Source organism: Apium graveolens, chromosome 4 (genome assembly GCF_009905375.1).
Source record: "Apium graveolens cultivar Ventura chromosome 4, ASM990537v1, whole genome shotgun sequence".
Classification (NCBI taxonomy): domain Eukaryota; kingdom Viridiplantae; phylum Streptophyta; class Magnoliopsida; order Apiales; family Apiaceae; genus Apium; species Apium graveolens.
In genome coordinates, this window is record NC_133650.1 from 3,874,671 (window position 1) to 3,893,739 (window position 19,069).

A 19,069-nucleotide genomic window follows, 5' to 3' on the forward strand; every position below is an offset into this window, starting at 1 on the left:
TGAGAGATCCGCTCCAAACTTTTCCATATCAATATTCAATGTTTCACGGTTTCCATTGGGCTCGGCTTCGGCCTGCTTTCTTTTTTCGGCTTCATCCGACCCTCCGTATTCCTGATCCTTTTCCAGGTCCTCAAGCATTATGATTCTGGCAGTTTTTTGATCGCCCCTCATTTCTCCTACCCCTTTTCGGTTGGAAACTTGAGTTTAAGATGGGGTATAGATTATACCGCTTCAAAGGTCGACAGGAAAGGTCTTTCGAATATGGCATTATACGGGCTCTTAATCCGAACCACATAGAACTTCACCGACTTCTCAACAATATATGGCAATTTGCCCAGGAGGATCGGGAGTGTGATTGTTCCCTCGAACTGGATGGGATGTCCTCCGATGGCGTAAAGGGGAGCCTCATTGCAGGGCTCTAATTGTTCTCCGGCCAGATTCATATTGCAATAGGTTTTGTGGAACAGTATGTTGGTCGGACTCCCGGTATCGACCATTACCTTCCATATTTTGTTCTGCCCGATGATAGGGTTTATAATGAGAGGGTCCTCGTGCGGGCGAATGACATCCTCATAGTCCTCAGTGCTGAAGGTCATGTGCATGTGGGGCTTCGCCTGACCGAATTGATAGAGATTGTAGACTTGTCGGGCGTATTTTTTCTTGGTTGTATTGCTATCCTTGTCTAGGATGCTCCCCCCAGATATAGTCTTTACTTCGCCCCTGATCATATCCCTTCGTTCTGGCTCTTCAGCTTCTATCTCTTCCTCTTGGTTTTCCTTCGGCCCAAGCCTGTCTCTCAGATCTCGGACGAACTGATTAAGTTCGCCGTCTTTGATCATTCGCTCAATGAGCTTTTTGAGGTGATAGCACTCATCGGTGTTATGCCTCTTATCCCTGTGATAGTCACAGTATTTGTCGGGGTTCTTCTTGTGGTTTGGGACCTTCATTTTAGTCGGACAGACGAATCCGGGTTTGCCCTTGATCTCATAGAGAATCTTGGAGATCGACGCATTCAAAGGAGTGAACACGGCCGAATCTCTATCTCGTCGCCGTTCAGCCCCCCGATCCGTTTCTTTTCTTCCTTCTTTTTTACCATCCCTTCGGTCAGCGCCTGATCTTGAGCCTTCGTATCTGTCGGCTCTCTTTGATCGGTCATCCCTTCGGGAGTCCTTATTATATCCCCCAATACTTTCCATTTTTCGGCGAATGTTCTCGCCCCTCACAGATATATCATTCAGGGATTTCGGGGGAAAATCGTGAAGAGATGAGCGAAGCTTTTTACCTTTATAGGGGTCCAGCCCCGCCGTTAGGAAGCCCATTGCCTTGACCTTGTCCAGATTAGTAACCATTCCAGCTTCCTCCTTAAACCGAGCGAGATAGTCCTCCAACTCTTCGTTCGCTCTTTGCCTGCAGTGGACCAGGGCTTCAGTGTCCTTCGCCTTTCGGCATAGGTGCGAGTAGTATTTCAGGAACTTCCTCTTCAGTCGCTCGTAGGATCCAATGGACCTAGGCTTAAGGGATTTATACCACATCGAAGCTGACCCTTTCAGATAGGTCTTGAACATTTTGCACAACATAATATCATTGTGACCCATCCCGATCATCAGCAGCTCATACTTTTCGCAGTGGTCTTCAGGGTCTCCCTTCCCGCTGAACTCACTCATCTTAGGGACTTGCCTTTCTTAGCCCGGGGGGGTCAATATTGCTCAATTTCTAGGGTCACAACCGGTTCCCTATCGGCCCTCCTATCGCCGAACAGGGCCTTTTCCAGACGATTGAGCCTAAGGCGGGATCCGTCAGGCTCTTCGTCCGAATCAGACGAAAAGGGTTGTTTGGTCATTTTCCTTCGGGGATGCGAATCAGAGTCAGACTCATCTTCTTCGTCATGCACCCTACGTTCTCTTCTATCCTTTTCGTATTTCCGGGCTCATCGGCCTGCATCGCTTCGCGCAAGGTTCGTTCTTGTAATTCAATCTTCTCTCTTTGCAGCTGCAGGGCCTTCAGCCAGAGCGCATAAGCCTCTCTTCGCTTCGCTCGGGCTTCTACTTCCTTTTCAGCTTGATCAGTTTTGGCCTTGACCTTCTCCGCGACCTTTTCTGCCCGGATCTTTAGGAGTAATGCCTCTTCCTCAGGAGTCAATGTGATGACCCCATCTTCGTCCACTAGGGTGGATGGTTGTCCCTTGTCGGAAAAGCCAGGTGGCAGTGAATGCTCATGAATTGTTTATGGCATGTTCTTGTTATCTCGGCTTGTAACTCTCATATTTCCCACAGACGGCGCCAAATGTTAAACCCAGATTCCTTCGGGTGGATGAACAGCCTTCGGCCTCCGTGAAGATAGTTTCGGCTTATACCTGAAAGTGAAGAGAATGCGAGGGTTTGTACCCCCAATTCACCTCCGGTGTGAGAATAAGAATCTGGTTGCAAAATAGGTAGAAAATACAAGAAAAGTAGAGTGTTTTAGAGAGAATGTCTGTATGTTTTGTCTTACTTTCCAAGGGGTTTTATACCCATTCAGGTCATGAATGCTCATCAGTTACTAATCATTAAGGAGGGAGTGAAAAGGGGGGCGTTATGTCCCTTCTGCTTTCCAACGTTCAGGAAGAAAGATGGGCCTTGGCCTGAGGCTCTTCGTGGGCCTTCGGCTTACGGGCCTGGTGGACCTTCGGCCCAATAGCTCAATCATATGTTGGGCCTTCGTTCAGTGGGCCTTATTGGGCCTATAGCCAACACATATGTACATTCAACTATACATACTTTTACTAACATCGGTTTCTTTCTTTACAATTGCTACTTAATTTGGCAGGTACCCCTCGATGGTCTTGATCATAAGGTGGCGGGCTTATATTTTTGTCCATGTCTAGATGAACATGATGAATTACGCACCACAGGGACACTTAAGAAGCTTTATCAAGAGTTGTCAGAAAACTCGAAAGAGTTTGAGATTGTTCTTATATACACACACGGCTGGTACGATCATCATGAGGATACATGTGGCCGCATGGTTGAAGATTCTTTCTTGAATGAAATTAAGACAATGCCTTTGGTCGAAGTTACTGACATCTATAGGGGGCTCTATTAATCATGATCAGATTGTATACATGATCTTGATCAGGACTCAGAAGCAAGCAAGTATATGAATCATGTTTGGCCCCATTATCTGAAAAATTGTGGACTTCTTGCATTTGATTGGGAGGGATCGATTGTTAGAATGAAAAAAGAGCCTCGACTTGGAGAAAATATGGTGTTTCGGGAGGGATCGATTGTTATACATGATCTTGCTGCATGTGAAAGACTACATTAACATGCAATGTAAATTAGAATGTGTAAATGAGGATCCAGACCCAGAAGACTGCTATTGATGACGAAAGTATGATCATATATCTCTTTTGTGAACCAAAACTTTGACCGAAAATGTTATGGGCTTGTGACTCATGAAATGTTGTAAAATTCATGAATTCTTAAATGAAAGTTCGATATACGATTGATTAAAATCTCATTCTAACAGAGTTTAGGGGGAGGGTATGATGTACACAACATTACCCTCGTTCAAAAAAACGAAAAAAAAAATTGACTGAAAACTACACGTAGCATTGTACACTACACAACCCGGGCCGTCTATATCATTTTGTAAGGACTCATTATATCTATAACTGTATTTAACTTGGCCATAGATTGATAACCGGCTGAATGGAAAATTGTCAGGAGGATTCGGTTTTTTCTTATTTTCATCCAGCATCAAATTTTCTCAACGCTCATGGTAATCATATAATGTAGAACACTTTTATACTATATGATGCATTAAATCTTCATATAATGTAGAACACTTTTATACTACGCTAACTGATACTCTGAATTTTCTTAGTAGAAAACAGAAAGAAATCTCAAATTAATTACCAGATAATATACTGCTTATGTAGCCGTTTGCAGTGGCAAGAGAATTTCTGGAGATGTGTACATATAAAGTCATCCATCAGACATTATTTAACATAATCCATACCAAAAACTTAACATATACCCACATACCTATAATGAAATCAACTCAATGATGGCACAAGAACTGATATGATCAAGAACTTGTTCAAGAAAAGAAAATGTTACAAGAACTAGTTCAAAAAAATCTTTTGTCTTTACTTTTCCCTCTTTTTTTCTCAGTTTTAAAATAAGCTGCAAGTGAAGAAGTGAACTGTGAATATATAGTTGTGGGTCGGTGTTCTGTTATCCTCTGGGCGCGCGTGCGGGAGGCGTAAGAATCGCCGCCTTTTATCAACTCAACATTCCGGTAATTATAGTTCGATTTTTTTATTGATTTTTTTTCTAAAATTGAAGTAGTGTTATATTAATGTCAAAGATATTTAATTTAGATTTTAAAATTTATTTTTATTAAATTTCTCGATATTTAGTTTAGAACTTGAAAAGTACTTTAGAATGTGAAATCAACACAATGACACCAAAATTAATATGTCTGCAAACATAATCGGACCAAGAGCTAAACCTAAACCTATACTACATACCTTCAGTGAATCAACACGACACCATAATTTATATGATCAAAAATTATGCACAACAAATGTTATTACATATACAAATATCTCTCTCTCCCTCTCTCTCACGCGCAAGAAAGCAAATGTAGAAAAACAATAATAATGTATACACATAATCCATACCAAGAACTTAACATATACCCACATACCTATAATGAAATCAACTCAATAATGGTACAAGAACTGAGATGATCAAGAACTTGTTCAAGAAAAGAAAATGTTTCAAGAACTAGTTCAAAAAATCTTTTGTCTTTACTTTTCCCTCTTTTTTTCTCAGTTTTAAAATAAGCTGCAAGGGAAAAAGTTTATGCTTTGGGCGCGCGTGTGGGAGGCGTAAGAATCTCCGCCTTTTATCAACTCAACATTCCAGTAATTATAGTTCAGACTTTTTTATTGATTTTTTTTAAAATTTGAAGTAGTGTTATATTAATGTTAAGGATATTTAATTTAGATTTTAAAATTTATTTTTATTAAATTTCTCAATATTTAGTTTAGAATTTGAAAAGTACTTTAGAATGTGAAATCAACACAATGACACCAGAATTGATATGTCTGCAAGCATAATCAGACCAAAAGCTAAACCTAAACCTATACTACATAGCTTCGGTGAATCAACACGACACCATAATTTATATGATCAAGAATTATGTACAATAAATGTTATTACATATACAAATATCTCTTTCTCCCTCTCTCTCACGCAAGAAAGCAAATGTAGAAAAACAATAATAATGTATACACATAATCCATACCAAGAACTTAACATATACCCACATACCTATAATGAAATCAACTCAATAATTATGGCCGAGTATTCGGTTATTTGGTAACCGAACCGAAATATAATTAGGTTACCGAATACCGAATAAGGGTAAAAATCATAACCGAATAGTGAACCGAAATAATTTCGGTTATTTACCGAACCGAAATAATTATTTCGGTTAAAACCGAAAACCGAATTAAAAACCGAATTAGGAAAAAAATTAAAATTTTAATAATAAAAATATATGATAAATTACAATAAAGATTAATGATGGTACAACAATTAAATTTATACTCTTAGCTACACTTCCATGCACCTAAATATTATGGTGTGGGGTCCAAATTATAATAAAAGTAATTCTTACTAGTTAGTTTAGTTTTTTATTTTAGCAACTAAATTGAAGATCATGAAAACTAAATACATTAAAATCTAAATTAGGCAAATAGCAATTAAATATAATAAATAAAAAGAAGTCCCGGAGTGACTCCACTACCCCAGTCCAGGCTGCTATAGCAAGTCTGCACCTTCAACAGCAGCACACGGGGAAGCCTAAAGGAGAGAAAAGTTAAGTTGGGAACGGGGAATTAATAATTCAAGTGAAAAAAACACAAAGGAGCTAGGTAAATATAAGTAATAAATAAATAAATATATTTATGTATATATTAATATATATATATATATATTATTTATTATATTTCGGTAATTTCGGTAATTCGGGTATTTCGGTAAAAAAATCGAAAAAATTGAAATATCGAATAACACAAAAAATCATAACCGAATTAAAAACCGAGTTATTTCGGTTCGGTAACCGAACCGAACTATTTCGGTTATTTCGGTTCGGTATTCGGTTAACCGAACCGAATGCTCACCCCCTATCAATGATGGCACAAGAACTGATATGATCAAGAACTTGTTCAAGAAAAGAAAATGTTACAAGAACTAGTTCAAAAAAATCTTTAGTCTTTACTTTTCCCTCTTTTTTTCTCAGTTTTAAAATAAGCTGCAAATGAAGAAGTGAACTGTGAAAATATAGTTGTGGGCCGGTGTTCTGTGAAAATATAGTTGTGGGCCGGTGTTCTGTTATGCTATGGGCGCGCGCGTGGGAGGCTTAAGAATCGACGCCTTTTATCAACTCAACATTCCGGTAATTTTAGTTCGACTTTTGTATTGAATTTTTTTTCTAATATTTGAAGTAGTGTTGTATTAATGTTAAGGATATTTAATTTAGATTTAAAAAAATATTTTTATGTTAAATTTGTCGATATTTAATTTAAAATTTGAAAAGTACTAATAGTTAACGGGAAAGGTCTCTTGTAATAAGAATTTCATTTAATATAAACTTTAAAATGTCTATTAACAAATTTTCATACAAATTTCAATTTTAACGATGCATTCAAAAGTTCATGATTTTTTTATTTGATAAATTTGATAGTGTATTTTTTAATTTTTAAAATCTCTTCAAAATACATAAGATTTTGAAAAATTAACCAAAAAATATATTAAATAATGAAGATTCTACAAAATATTAAAATTAACAACAATTTTTTTCAAAATGGATAAATTATTATCAAATACTCTAAAGTCTAAATAATAAATTGCATACAAGTTTGTGGTTAAATAACATTGCATATACTTAACATGTGATTTTTCTTATCCACTAAGCAAATTTTAATATTGTTTCATGCAATGCCATGCTGCAGACAGTTTCTCATTCTGTTTTCTCCCCTGTTTTCAAGCTCAAATGCCCTGTTTCTTTCTTATCACTGTCATCTTCTCTCTGGTTAAATTTCCATATCAAATGCTCCAGCATACGAGTTCGAAGTTATCCACATCTGCTTTGAGATCAGAAAAGGAAGAGAATCTCTTATCAGCCTTGCAGAACAGGAAAAGATCATCTGCGAAACAGTGATGATTCAGTCTCATAGCCTTCATGTTTGAATGGTACTTGAAACCTGGAGAATCAAGCAGTTTGTTGAGCAGTTCTGAAGTTAACTTCAAACAAACCTCGTTACCTTTTCTGAGTGAAATAATGTTATAAGAAAATATATTATCAATGTTAGTTAACCGGTTCATCTAAATGTTAAATGAAAGCAACTACCGTATCTTGTACTAATCAAATTATCAACTCAATATGATTTCAACTTGAGGTTAAATTTAGATCTAACAGTCAAAAGTAACATCAACTCAAAATCAAAAGTAACTTGTGTAGCCTATAGTTAGCATTAAACAAAGCCAGCTAAATTGTTTCCAAAACTAAATGAATTTGAGTAACCAACAACCAGTACTGCAATAGTTACTACTTCCAAGTTCCAACTTTTTAAACAGAGGCCTGATCAACTCCTCCAAGATATTTTTACTGCTGGGGATTTTCTAGGGAACTGCAGCGACTCTCGCTCAATCCTCAAGTACTGTCTAGAATCATTCACTTCAGTGTTATGCCTTAATTCCATTCTTCTGAGTGAAGGGGAAGATGCAAGCAAAAGCTTTATTAAAAGGAGCTCGCCCCTCGAACCCGAAATTTCATGTATGCTCACATTTTGGAGTTGGTTTAGAGTTACATCCGCACAATCTGATGATTACTTATTTTTAGATTTTAACCTTTTCAGCCCGTTTCAATCGTATAAAATTTTAATACGGGTGAATAATATATGTTATCTTATTTAGTTCGAGACCATTATACCGACCAAACTAAATCTAACTAATAATATATAGTTTTTTTCGCTACAATCAATAATAAAATTTTATTTTAACTGGAATAAATAGTATATGATGTAGTTATATCCCGAAGTAACTATTCTTGTTTTTAATTTTTTTTAGTTTATATTCATGTATCAAAATTATTAATTCATGTAAATTGTAATTTATATTTTAATTTATTTTTAAAAAAATATCACAAGTTGTGATTTACCGAACACATTATCAACTTATAAATAACTTGTTTCAAAAAAAAAACTTATAAATAACTTATACATAAAACTATCCAAACACCTAAATAACTTATTATTCACGATGTTCATATCACTTATATCACTTATATGACACTTTTCAACTTTAAGTTATAAGTTATATTTTTTAAGGAATCCTAGACGGGCTCGTAATCTACCTCACATTTTTACCGACTCAAGGAATACAATTACAGAATACAAATATAGATTATTATACAACTTAATCTTACTTAATCTTATAGTTCTTAGTCTTGTTAATTGTTATATACAGGCATGTCTTGCACAATATGGGTCATTACCCAACATACTAGACAACATCGAATCAGTGAGTAAAACAACTAGCAGACTTCACTTATCAATGATGCACTGGGAAAGCCAACCAGAGTTCCAGAAGATAAGTGACTACCTCAGACTTGGAAATACACATCAATGAATGTTTATGTTATGTATATAATACTTCGCTAATAGTACAATAGGTTCTTGTAAATGTGACCTGCACATATATAATGCAGTAGATTGCACAATTCTTTCTTTCCCAATGGAATACTAATTTCAGTCATACCAATCTTTCAGGTAATCCTGCCCTGCATTTCTTCTATTGTTGTTGGTTTTCTGCCATATGTGGTTTTCTGTCATATTTACTTAGATGACACCACAGGTCATCAAAAAAGAATATGTCTCTTTCTTTAAAGAAATTATCTGATCATATGAATGGTTTGTTACTGCAGATACCAGAATGCATAACGACATTACATAATCTAAATATATCAAAGAATAAAAATCAGTACATTTGGTGTCTTCGGTGTAGAGCTAAACTTTAGAGGCACAAAGAATTCCAAGTATAGAGCTAAACTTGGTTTCCAGCAATAAAAATTAGAAAATTAGTCAGATTTGTTGTAGTTCCAACATCAAATGTGCGTAGATACGATAGTCAGCAATTTTAAATTCTTCATAAGGCTTGTGGGTTCCATCTATCATCAAATGTGCAAAAAACCTTGCATTTTCTGCATATCGATTCCTAAAATAATTAAAGATGAGAAAATGGTGGTCATAAGCTCATGAATTTCTAGAAGAAGTCTTCAGTTTTGAAGGTTTAAATTTTTTGAATATGTTTTCTCTTACACGTAAAACAATCTAGTACAATGAGGACAAGTGAAAGCCTACAGCAGGAGAGAAACGGTCTGTATTACCTATATTCCATATAAAAATCTTAAGGTTACATCCATTAAATAACTGTGATTGTAAATTTGATAGTAGCATGCCCAAAAACTGAGACATGAGAACATGCAGAAGCTAGGTCTAATGTTGTGCAATCATATAACAAATTCAAAAACAGGACCTGAATATTTCCTAATAACAGAGAATTCGAAACAGAGCACAAATAAACAAGTGACTTACCTTGTTAGAACAAGAGGTCAACACGATTACAAGTTTTATAGAAGTCAAACAAGAGGGTCAACACAATTACAAGTTCTATAGAAGTCAATGTGAGTTTTACAAAACATCACAAATTCATATTTTTAAATATTTTGGGTGACTTCATTGAAAACATGGTACAAAGATAATTAAGGCAATTGTATTCTCACATATTTCATTCTCCAAACATAAACACACAGAGAGCCTTAAAATTATAAGATGCAAGATTACCCATTGTAATTAGCAACATATGCAGGATCCTTTTCAAGTGTAAGGATTCATCAACCATCCATCACAACCAGCACCACAATCACCATCTTGCTCATCCTGTCACAATATTATAGGTCATTCATACGATGGTCATCAAGAAAGGCCATTGTATTCTCACACATCAAAGAAGATAGTTGATAAAGGGGCTGATGCTGATCATCCTAATGACCACACTCCATAAAATTCAAAACATACAAATTTTAAGTTTGCTGTGGTTTTACCCTTACAGTATTGCACGTCCCACTTCCCACAAATCTGTTTTGGTGAATTTAACCCAAGTCTGTGCAAGGGTGCAGTCCGCACACATGACATACACAAAATTTTTCAAAAGAATTACAACCAAATGATGTAATGAATAATTAAATCACATTAACAGTAGTGAGAAAAAAGAAACGACAAGCACATATAATCTTTATTAAATCAAGTGACAAATTTATATAACATGACCGTAGATGGATAAAAATAGATCTTCTTACATGAGACAAGGAACCAAAATGAAAAGTTAAGAAACTGTAGAGCTGTATACAAGTTAAATAAATAACTCGATGTAATGTGAATCGTGAACATAACTCACCAAAAATAACTAGTACCAACCAGCATCTGCATTCAGCTTTCTTAGACTCTCGCAAATCCTTCAACTGAGAGGAAGCTCTCTGTGTGGTTGACAACTCTTACAATAAAGCTTTGACATAGAAGTCTGACATATTTAGTCTGTTTCCTGTCATTGCACAACATTTCTCCTAATCTAGTTTTTCCAAAAACTGATTTTCCCCAGAATAGAGAAACAATCAATATATCTCCTCCAACCCACCAGAGCCAAGTGAACCTTTGTTCCAAACCACCTCTTCGGAAACTGCTACCACTTATTTAGTAAAAACGAAAAGAAAAAAAGAGAAACTACTACCAGGTCCACAAACTGAGCTCCTTTTCAAGCATAAAAAAAGCCGTAAACCAGAATTACTTTCATCATCATCATCATCTTAGGAGAATTCTGGCTCCTTATTCACACATTCTAACTTACGTTTAATGTACTCTCTCACATGCAGCAAGACCTCGTTTTCCATATCACCATCCTGATAAAAGGGAAACGCCATATTGTCTCCAAGCTCAGGGTCTCTTTTCATTCTCACAACTGATCCGTCCCGATCAAATGCAAGAAGTCCACAATTTGTAAGAATACCAGGCCAAACATGATCTATATACTTTTTGACATTTGAGCCCCGGTCAAGAGGAGGATGCATAAACCATGGCATAGGTGCTTCAATCTTTTTATCGTAATTAAAATAGATTCCCTTGCAGATGTGGATAACTTCGAACTCATCATCAGTACCCTTCATCCCATAATACCTTGCTCTCAGTTCCTTCCAAAAATCGTTGAACTCACACGGGTGTTTCTGATATAAGACAATGATTCTCTTGCCAATATATTGTGAAAATCGAATCTGGGACCCATTCCTTTTACCAAAGACGGTGTCCAGATCCCAGAACATCTCCAGCCTAATTTTTTTTGCCATTTCAAGCTCTAAATTGACAGCACTGCTTAAGCTGAACGGGTATGCTGGAGCACCATAACTCAGCAATATATAAGTGCCCAACGGTTCGATGAATTTTCCATGAGGTCCGATAATCACCAGCTTTACAGGTATTGGTTGTCCCACTTCTTGGGGATGTTGGAATATCCGCTGCAACTTCTTAATACAATTTGTGTCTTTAAACGGCAGTGCCAACCAAGGCATTGTCTTGATTTCATTCAAGAAAGAATTTTCAACCATGCGGCTACATGTATCCTCATGATCACACCAGCCATGGGTGTATACAAGAACAATCTCAAACTCTTTCCTATTTGTGGACAACTCTTGATAAAGCTTCTTAAGTGTCTTTGTGGTGTGTAGTTCATGCTGTTCATCCAGACATGGACAAAAATATAAGCCTACCACCTTATGATCAAGACCATCAAGGGGGACCTGCCAAATGAAGTAGTTTTAGTAATGGAACAAGTCAATTATAGTAAAAGACATATCATCAGAATAGGCATATTAAAAAACTACTAATACAAAACAAACAAATATCTAATATAGTCAATATCACGACATGGTGCTATAGAATTTATATATACCTGGTCACCAATGTTGTTGATGAGATAATCACGTTCTGGAGTGGCCAGGAGTTTTTTAATGGAAAGCGGCTGCTGCATTAGGACTAGATTATCTTCAAAATCAATGGATTGTATTCTTTCGTTGGTAAAAGGATAAGCATCAGCTCCGTACCTAAGAAACAAAGGATCGGCCTCACACTGCAAAACCACACCTCTCGGGTCAATGATTGCGGAGCTGGAGTTGCCAAATATGGTTTCAAGGCGTTTCCTGGATTCTAAATCGAAAAAAGGAATGGCAGGCCAAGGCATAGTAGAAAACAATTCTCGAAAACGTTCACGAGGAGTGGTAGAAGCTCCTTGATAATAATGAGAAACATGATCATTAGTTGCAACAAGAACAATCTCGAAATCACCTCTAGGCTGTAATTTACTATATACATCCAATAAATGTGTTGTTAGTGTGCCTAAAGAGTCATGATAAGGGGTAAGTGGCATGAAATACAAAACAACATACTTGCCGGACAAATGCTTGGCCTCAACCCGCTGTCTGTTGGAATTGATGAGATAATTCCGGTTTTTCGTAAACAGAAGGTCCGATAAATTAACCGTATCACCAATTTTGATAACCAAGGGAGTAGTAGTATTCAGCTGCTCTTCATTATCAAATTTATTCCTATTATTTTTCCTCTTTCTCTTTCTCCTCTTTCTCTTGGTATATGATGATGATGAATTTGATTTAGACTCCTCGTTTTCGACATGTTTATGCAAAGTCCCCTCACCAACCTCGTTCGTCTTCCACTTCTTCTCAATATGTTTATTGAATGTTCTTGCTACTGTGCTCTTTCCCGTATCCATCCACACACAAGACACTCTCTCTCCCCTAATCTCTATCTCTCTCCCCAAATCTCTCTCCTCCCTCACGCAGAAAACACACTCTCTCCCGAATATCTCTCTCCCCCTCTTTACTCCCTCACGCTCAAAACACACAATCTCCCAAATCTCTCTCTCTCTCCCTCCTTCCTCCCCACGCTCAAAACACACTCTCTCCCAAATCTCTCTCTCTCACTCTTTCCTCCCAGGCTCGAAACACAGTCTCTCCCAAATCTCTCTCTCCCTTTTTCCTCAGTCACGCTCCAAACACACTCTCCCCCAAATCTCTCTCTCTCTCTTTCGATTTTTAGTTCGATTAAATTATAGTGCTATTATAGGGCTATTCGGGTTTCTATTAAGTTATATACTCCTACGGGCCTCGGAAGGCCAAGAGTCCGATCTGGTTTTGGTTTTGGAGTAGGGCTTGTTGGGCTAGCCGTCCTATTTTTCTTTCTACGTGTCCGCAGAAATATTTTAAATTAAAATATGTTTCAATTTTAAAATTAAATTAAACTAGCCTAAAACCGGTGTCGTGCATTGTTTTAAATAATTATAATATTTTTATTTTTATTTTAACATTTTTTGTTAATTAGACTTGTTAAAATAGGTCGTATCTCTAAATAAGTATAGTATTTTATTAAGGAAGTATCGTACCAAATAAATTTTTAATGATAATAATATAGGCCTTAATATAGAACTCATAGAAAGTTTTGACTTTGACATTACTTCAATATCAATTAGAATTAGAACTAATTGACTAAAACTTTTTATATTTATGATATTATTATCTTTTTTTCAAATTAAAACAAAAGTAAAACATATTAGATTAATAATTTTTTCCCAATAAATAAATAAATATTATTATTATTATATATTATCATCAGTAAGAGTAATTCAACAAAGGTTGGCATGTTTTTTTTTTTTTTTTTTTTTTGAGAAATAGAATTCCATTAAGCCAAAACATCCGACAATAATGTCTCCAACAAACATGATGGAGGAGACGGGATTACAATAAAGCAACTAAGCTCACAAGGAAACCTAGCAAGTTTGTGCGCTACCTTGTTCGCCTGCTTTTTAACATGATTAACTACAAGCCTACCATTATTTCTTAACAACTCTTGACAATGCTGCATCAAGTCCCCACTCTCCAGTAGGTTAGCCTGTCCTTGATTGATTGCATTGACACTAATCAGAGAATCACTCTCAACAGTAATATGATCACCTTCCAATTCCTGAGACCACAACATAGCTTCCAAGATGCCTGTTAACTCTGCTTCCACGACCGAAACAACACCAGCAAACCGCATTGTTTTACCTGCAATGTATTGACCTTGGTGATCTCTCAGAACCATACCAACTGAAAAAAAGTCTTGCCCTCCCACTACTGACGCATCCACGTTGATTTTAAGCTGATTTACCTCTGGAGGTTTCCATTTGTGCTCACTCCTTGCCTCGTTCTCTCCACCAATCTGCATACTCGAGTTTCTTTTATTTGCTAACTGCCAGTCTGCAACTTGTTTTTTGCCCCAGGAAATCACATACGATGCTGACATATTCTTGTTTTCGAAGATACGTTTATTCCTTGCAAACCAGATTCCCCAGATCACAGTCGAAATTTTGATCAATACATCATTTGAAGCGCTTGCCAACACATTAATTAGCCAAATATGAGCATATTCCTCCTCTCTCGTGTCAAAGTCGAGGCCTACTTCATGCCAACACTCCTTAGCATAATTACAATCAATGAACAGATGATTCATATGTTCAATATCTCCCACACACATCGGACATCCAATTGGGACTGGAACACCTCTACCCCTGAGTATATTCCTAACTGGTATCGTGTTACGGCAAAACCTCCACAACATCACTTTCATTTTATGAGGGATTTGCAGCTTCCATAACTTACTCCAACCACTTGACACCTGAATTCCTACTTCAGCAGTTTGAACTCTACACCACTCAAAGTACCCAGACTTCACCGTGTACTGCCCATTATTCGTATGGACCCAGGCAATCCTGTCTCTTGTACACACTTGCGGAATACGGGTATTTAATATGGCCTCTGAATCATCACCACTGAAATGCATTCGTACTTTGTCTACATCCCAAGCCTTCTCATTCTCACGAAAAAAATCACAAGCTCTCATCTGTTCCAACTGGTTGCTGACTGATGTGTTATCAACACAGTAAGTTTCCTTTGCTCTCAACCATTTGTCTTTAGCAATCAAGATCGACTTACCATCACCCAAAACCCATCTCAGACCCTTCTTCAATTCTTCTTTTGCCTGCCAAATACCTGACCATGTATAACTAGCACCTCCAGTTCTACCAGCTTGTAAAAAGTGACAGGTTGGATAGTATCTTGCCTTCAAAACACGAGTTACCAAAGCATTTGGTCTGTTCATTAGATTCCAGCATTGCTTACCTAATAAAGCCAGATTAAAACCAAGAATGTCTCTAAAACCCAAACCTCCCTTATTTTTTGACATACACATCTTGCTCCAAGCCAACCAACGAATGCCTTTGCTATTAGAGGAATTAGTCTGCCACCAAAACGCGTTCATAACTCTTTCTATTTCCTGGCACAATGACTTAGGGAGCAAAAAGCATGACATGGCGTATGCTGGAATTGACTGCACCACATTCTTTAACATGACCAACTTCCCAGCCTTTGACAGAAGACTCGAGCTCCATCCTTTAATTTTCTGAATAACCCTGTCCTTCAAGTACCTGAACACTGTTTTCTTCGATCGTCCTATTAACGAAGGTAAACCAAGGTATTTACTATCTCCTATATCTTTGTGAACTCCAAGCTCCTGTTTTATCTGAACTTGCTTATCCATCCTGACATTCGAGCTAAAAAAGATCGCAGATTTTTGGTAATTCACTGCTTGACCTGACCACTCTTCATAGTAGTTCAGCAAATCTTTAACAGCCCTTGCTTCTATCCCATTAGCTTTAAAGAATAAAAAGCTGTCATCGGCAAACAATAAATGCGTAACTGCTGGAGCCGAATTGCAGATACGACAACCATTTATTTGCCCTGAACCTGCAGCTGATTTCAATGCCTCTGACAAGCCTTCAACGCACAATAAGAACAAGTATGGAGATAGAGGATCTCCTTGACGGAGACCCCTAGTCGGCACAATGGGACCTAATGTAGATCCTTGAAAGGAGATGGAATAAGAAACAGTTGTCACACAAAGCATCACCCATTTGATCCATTTTTCTGAAAATCCCATCCCAGTCATTCGACTCCTCAAATAATTCCAGTTCACCCGATCGTAGGCTTTGCTGATATCTAATTTTAGGGCCACCTCTCCTTCCTGGCCACTACTTTTGCGTTTCATGTAGTGTAATATCTCAAATGCCACCAGAACGTTGTCTGTTATGTTTCGACCCGGAACAAAAGCTGATTGCTCTTCAGAAATGATACCTGGAAGAATTTTTTGAAGCCTATTCGCCAAAACTTTCGCTACAATCTTATATAGGACATTACATAATGCTATTGGTCGAAGGTCTTTAGGATCATCAACATTATCTTTCTTAGGGATGAGCACCAAAGTAGTATCGTTTACCTCAACTGGAAAAGCAATTTCTACTAGCCATTGTTGACAACACTTGAACACCTCTTCCCCAATCAGCTTCCAGAAATGCTGAAAAAAAGCTGGGTTTAATCCGTCCGGTCCACTTGCTTTATCTGGGTGCATGCTCTTAACAGCTTGTGTAAATTCTTTAAAAGTCAGCTCTGCAGTTAACTCATCGTTTTGACTGTTCGAGATTACAAAATCAGTAATATGATTTGGCTGATTAGAACTATTGTCCGAAGCCTTGAACACCTGACTAAAGTACTCCATTAACACTCTGCACATTCCATCATGACTGGTATCAAGGGTTCCATCATCAGCTTTCAGGCCAGAAATATGATTAAGCTTTTTTCTACTCGATGCCGCTGCATGAAAGTATTTAGAATTTGTATCCCCCTCCTTTAGCCAAAATGATTTGGCTCTCTGTTGCCAATAAGCTTCTTCATGAATTAATAACTCATTCAGTTTGTCCTTCTCATCAAAATACATTTGGACACCATCGTCATCCTCTCTGCTTTTTAAACTATCAATAACTTCCTTTAGTTTCACTACCTTCTCTCTGAACTTATGAAAAAACACTCTCCCCCACTTCGCCATATATTTTGAGACTGAAAATAACTTAGGCAGCAGGTTCATTGCAGGAAGACTTTGCCAGAAACTTGTAACCTCCGTATGAAAATTACTTTCTTTCAACCACGTATTTTCGAATCTGAATCTGAATTGTTTCTTGGGAATTGACGTATTAACCAGCTCAAGCTTAATGGGATCATGGTCAGACACTATAGCATGAAAACCCGTTAATGTACAAAGAGGGAATTTGTGCCACCACGAACTGTTTGCAAAGCATCTGTCTAATCTTTCACGCACCCATCCTGCCGTTCCTTTACTTTTCTCCCAAGTGAATTCACCACCTTTCAAGTCCACTTCTATCAGAGAGCTATCTTCCACTGCTTTCCTAAAACCGTCCAGTAAGCTCTGTGGATGCTTATATTATTTTACTTATTCAATAACTAGAATGCCATAACAATGTCCTAATATACGTTCATAGATATAACATGATTAGAAATTGAATTAATCATAAATATAAAATGATTATATTGTTATACTATTATTCACACACCAAAATCTCTTCTATATATAATAGGAGAACAGGGGTATAATTTCATGAGATTAAAAAGTCTCATTAAAAAGACTAAATTACCCCTGTTTTTAATATTTATATAAAAATGTGGTTTGTGAAAATCGAACTCAAGTTATTTTATTCAACTATACAACCTCTTACCACTACACCATATTGTCACATGTGTTTTTTATCATACACATAATATGTAAGTGTGTCAAATGAATATTTTATTTAAATTTAAATATATTTATTTGAATTCCGCAAAAAAAAGGACAGTTAGTTGAATATTTGTACAATTAATTTTAAAAAATTGAATTCGAGATATAAAATTAGGCATAGTACATAAATGGATCATTATCTTATTTATTAATCATTTTTTGGTTTGAAAATATATCTCATATACTTTTAACATATTTGACTACATGACCCGGTCGAAAAACATCGTCGCATTTTACGTTTAGTAAATTTAAATTACAAGCTCGGCGAGAATATCTTACTAATAATGTGAATTTTTTTAATATTTTATGTTAATATAAATTAATGTGTTTGAGATCTTTATAGGATCAAGTCAATTGATTATTTATATTAAAATTACTAACTTCACTAGTAACGCATTATTATTTTTGGGATTTGTTCGAATTTTAAGAATATTTTAAATTTGAAATGATATCTCACTAGATTTGTTAAAACTACGATGATATATTAAATCGATTTATTTTAGCATCTGATTCAATTCATTTTATATTATTTAAGAAAAAATATATATTGTTCCATAATTTGAAGGAACCAACCAGTTCAACTAATATTTAAAATTTTATCGAACTAAAAATTTTTAATTTTAGAAGAATAGTATAAAATGTTATGAAGTTATTATATAAAAAAATATTAGAGTCGTAATGAAAGAAACTTAAAAACGGTTTAAATAACGATATAAATACAATTTTTCTTTCGAATTCTTAAAAAAATCATGAATATCAATAATAAGTTTTAAAAATATATATTTCATTTTTATGTTACAACCATGATTGATACCCGGTTGCGTAAAAAATAGATATGGATTGTTTGTCAGTGATAATGTGAATACCGTATATAAATTATAGCAATTTATTTATTACATAATTTTTATTTTTGAATAATTATAAATGCACGTTATTTAAGTGATCAATTATCTCACTGAATGTTAATAATGATTATACATGTCCATAAATCAGATATTTAGCATATAAATAATTGAAACCATCATAATTTACTAAGAGATGTAACATACAATAATTTTCATGCTAACACACACATACATATAACTTAATCTTACTTTGTTAACAGTAGTGTAAATAAAAAACTAACATTTTCCCATACATACATACGTTGAATTTCAAAAACTAATATTTTTCATTAAAATCAACTTTAATATTAACAATAATGTAAATTTTACATTATTGTATATTATGATTACA

At 36.0% G+C, this 19,069-nt stretch overlaps 2 protein-coding genes across 13 annotated transcripts; both read right to left on the minus strand.

The window, feature by feature from the left end:
- Positions 1-221: 221 nt before the first annotated feature.
- LOC141718198 (uncharacterized) lies at positions 222-1,664 on the minus strand. Its single transcript, XM_074520576.1, has one exon. It carries the CDS (start codon positions 1,662-1,664, stop codon positions 222-224), a length of 1,443 nt encoding a protein of 480 aa, XP_074376677.1.
- Positions 1,665-6,838: 5,174 nt separating this feature from the next.
- Positions 6,839-13,218, minus strand: LOC141717502 (putative nucleoredoxin 1). 12 transcript variants are annotated; one of them, XR_012573682.1, is made up of 5 exons: positions 12,054-13,218; positions 10,512-11,901; positions 10,165-10,217; positions 9,899-9,994; positions 6,839-7,258 (listed from the first exon to the last, which is right to left on the minus strand). XR_012573682.1 is itself a non-coding variant. In XM_074519611.1 (2 exons), the coding sequence occupies exons 1-2, from the start codon at positions 12,885-12,887 to the stop codon at positions 10,918-10,920; spliced, it is 1,818 nt and encodes a 605-aa protein (XP_074375712.1). In that variant the 5' UTR covers positions 12,888-13,218; the 3' UTR covers positions 10,329-10,917. The 12 variants fall into 12 exon arrangements, 1 of the variants encoding a protein (XP_074375712.1); XR_012573680.1 differs by having other exon boundaries at positions 10,159-10,217; XR_012573689.1 differs by lacking the exon at positions 10,165-10,217 and having other exon boundaries at positions 6,841-7,258; positions 12,054-12,388; positions 12,547-12,685.
- Positions 13,219-19,069: the final 5,851 nt, after the last annotated feature.

Excerpts from the sequence above, each read along its gene's own strand:
- LOC141718198 (XM_074520576.1), bottom strand. The coding sequence starts at position 1,664 with ATGAGTGAGTTCAGCGGGAAGGGAGACCCTGAAGACCACTGCGAAAAG.
- LOC141717502 (XM_074519611.1), bottom strand. The coding sequence starts at position 12,887 with ATGGATACGGGAAAGAGCACAGTAGCAAGAACATTCAATAAACATATT. Across the intron at positions 11,902-12,053 it reads TCAACAACATTGGTGACCAG|GTCCCCCTTGATGGTCTTGA; the intron begins GTATATATAAAT and ends TTCATTTGGCAG.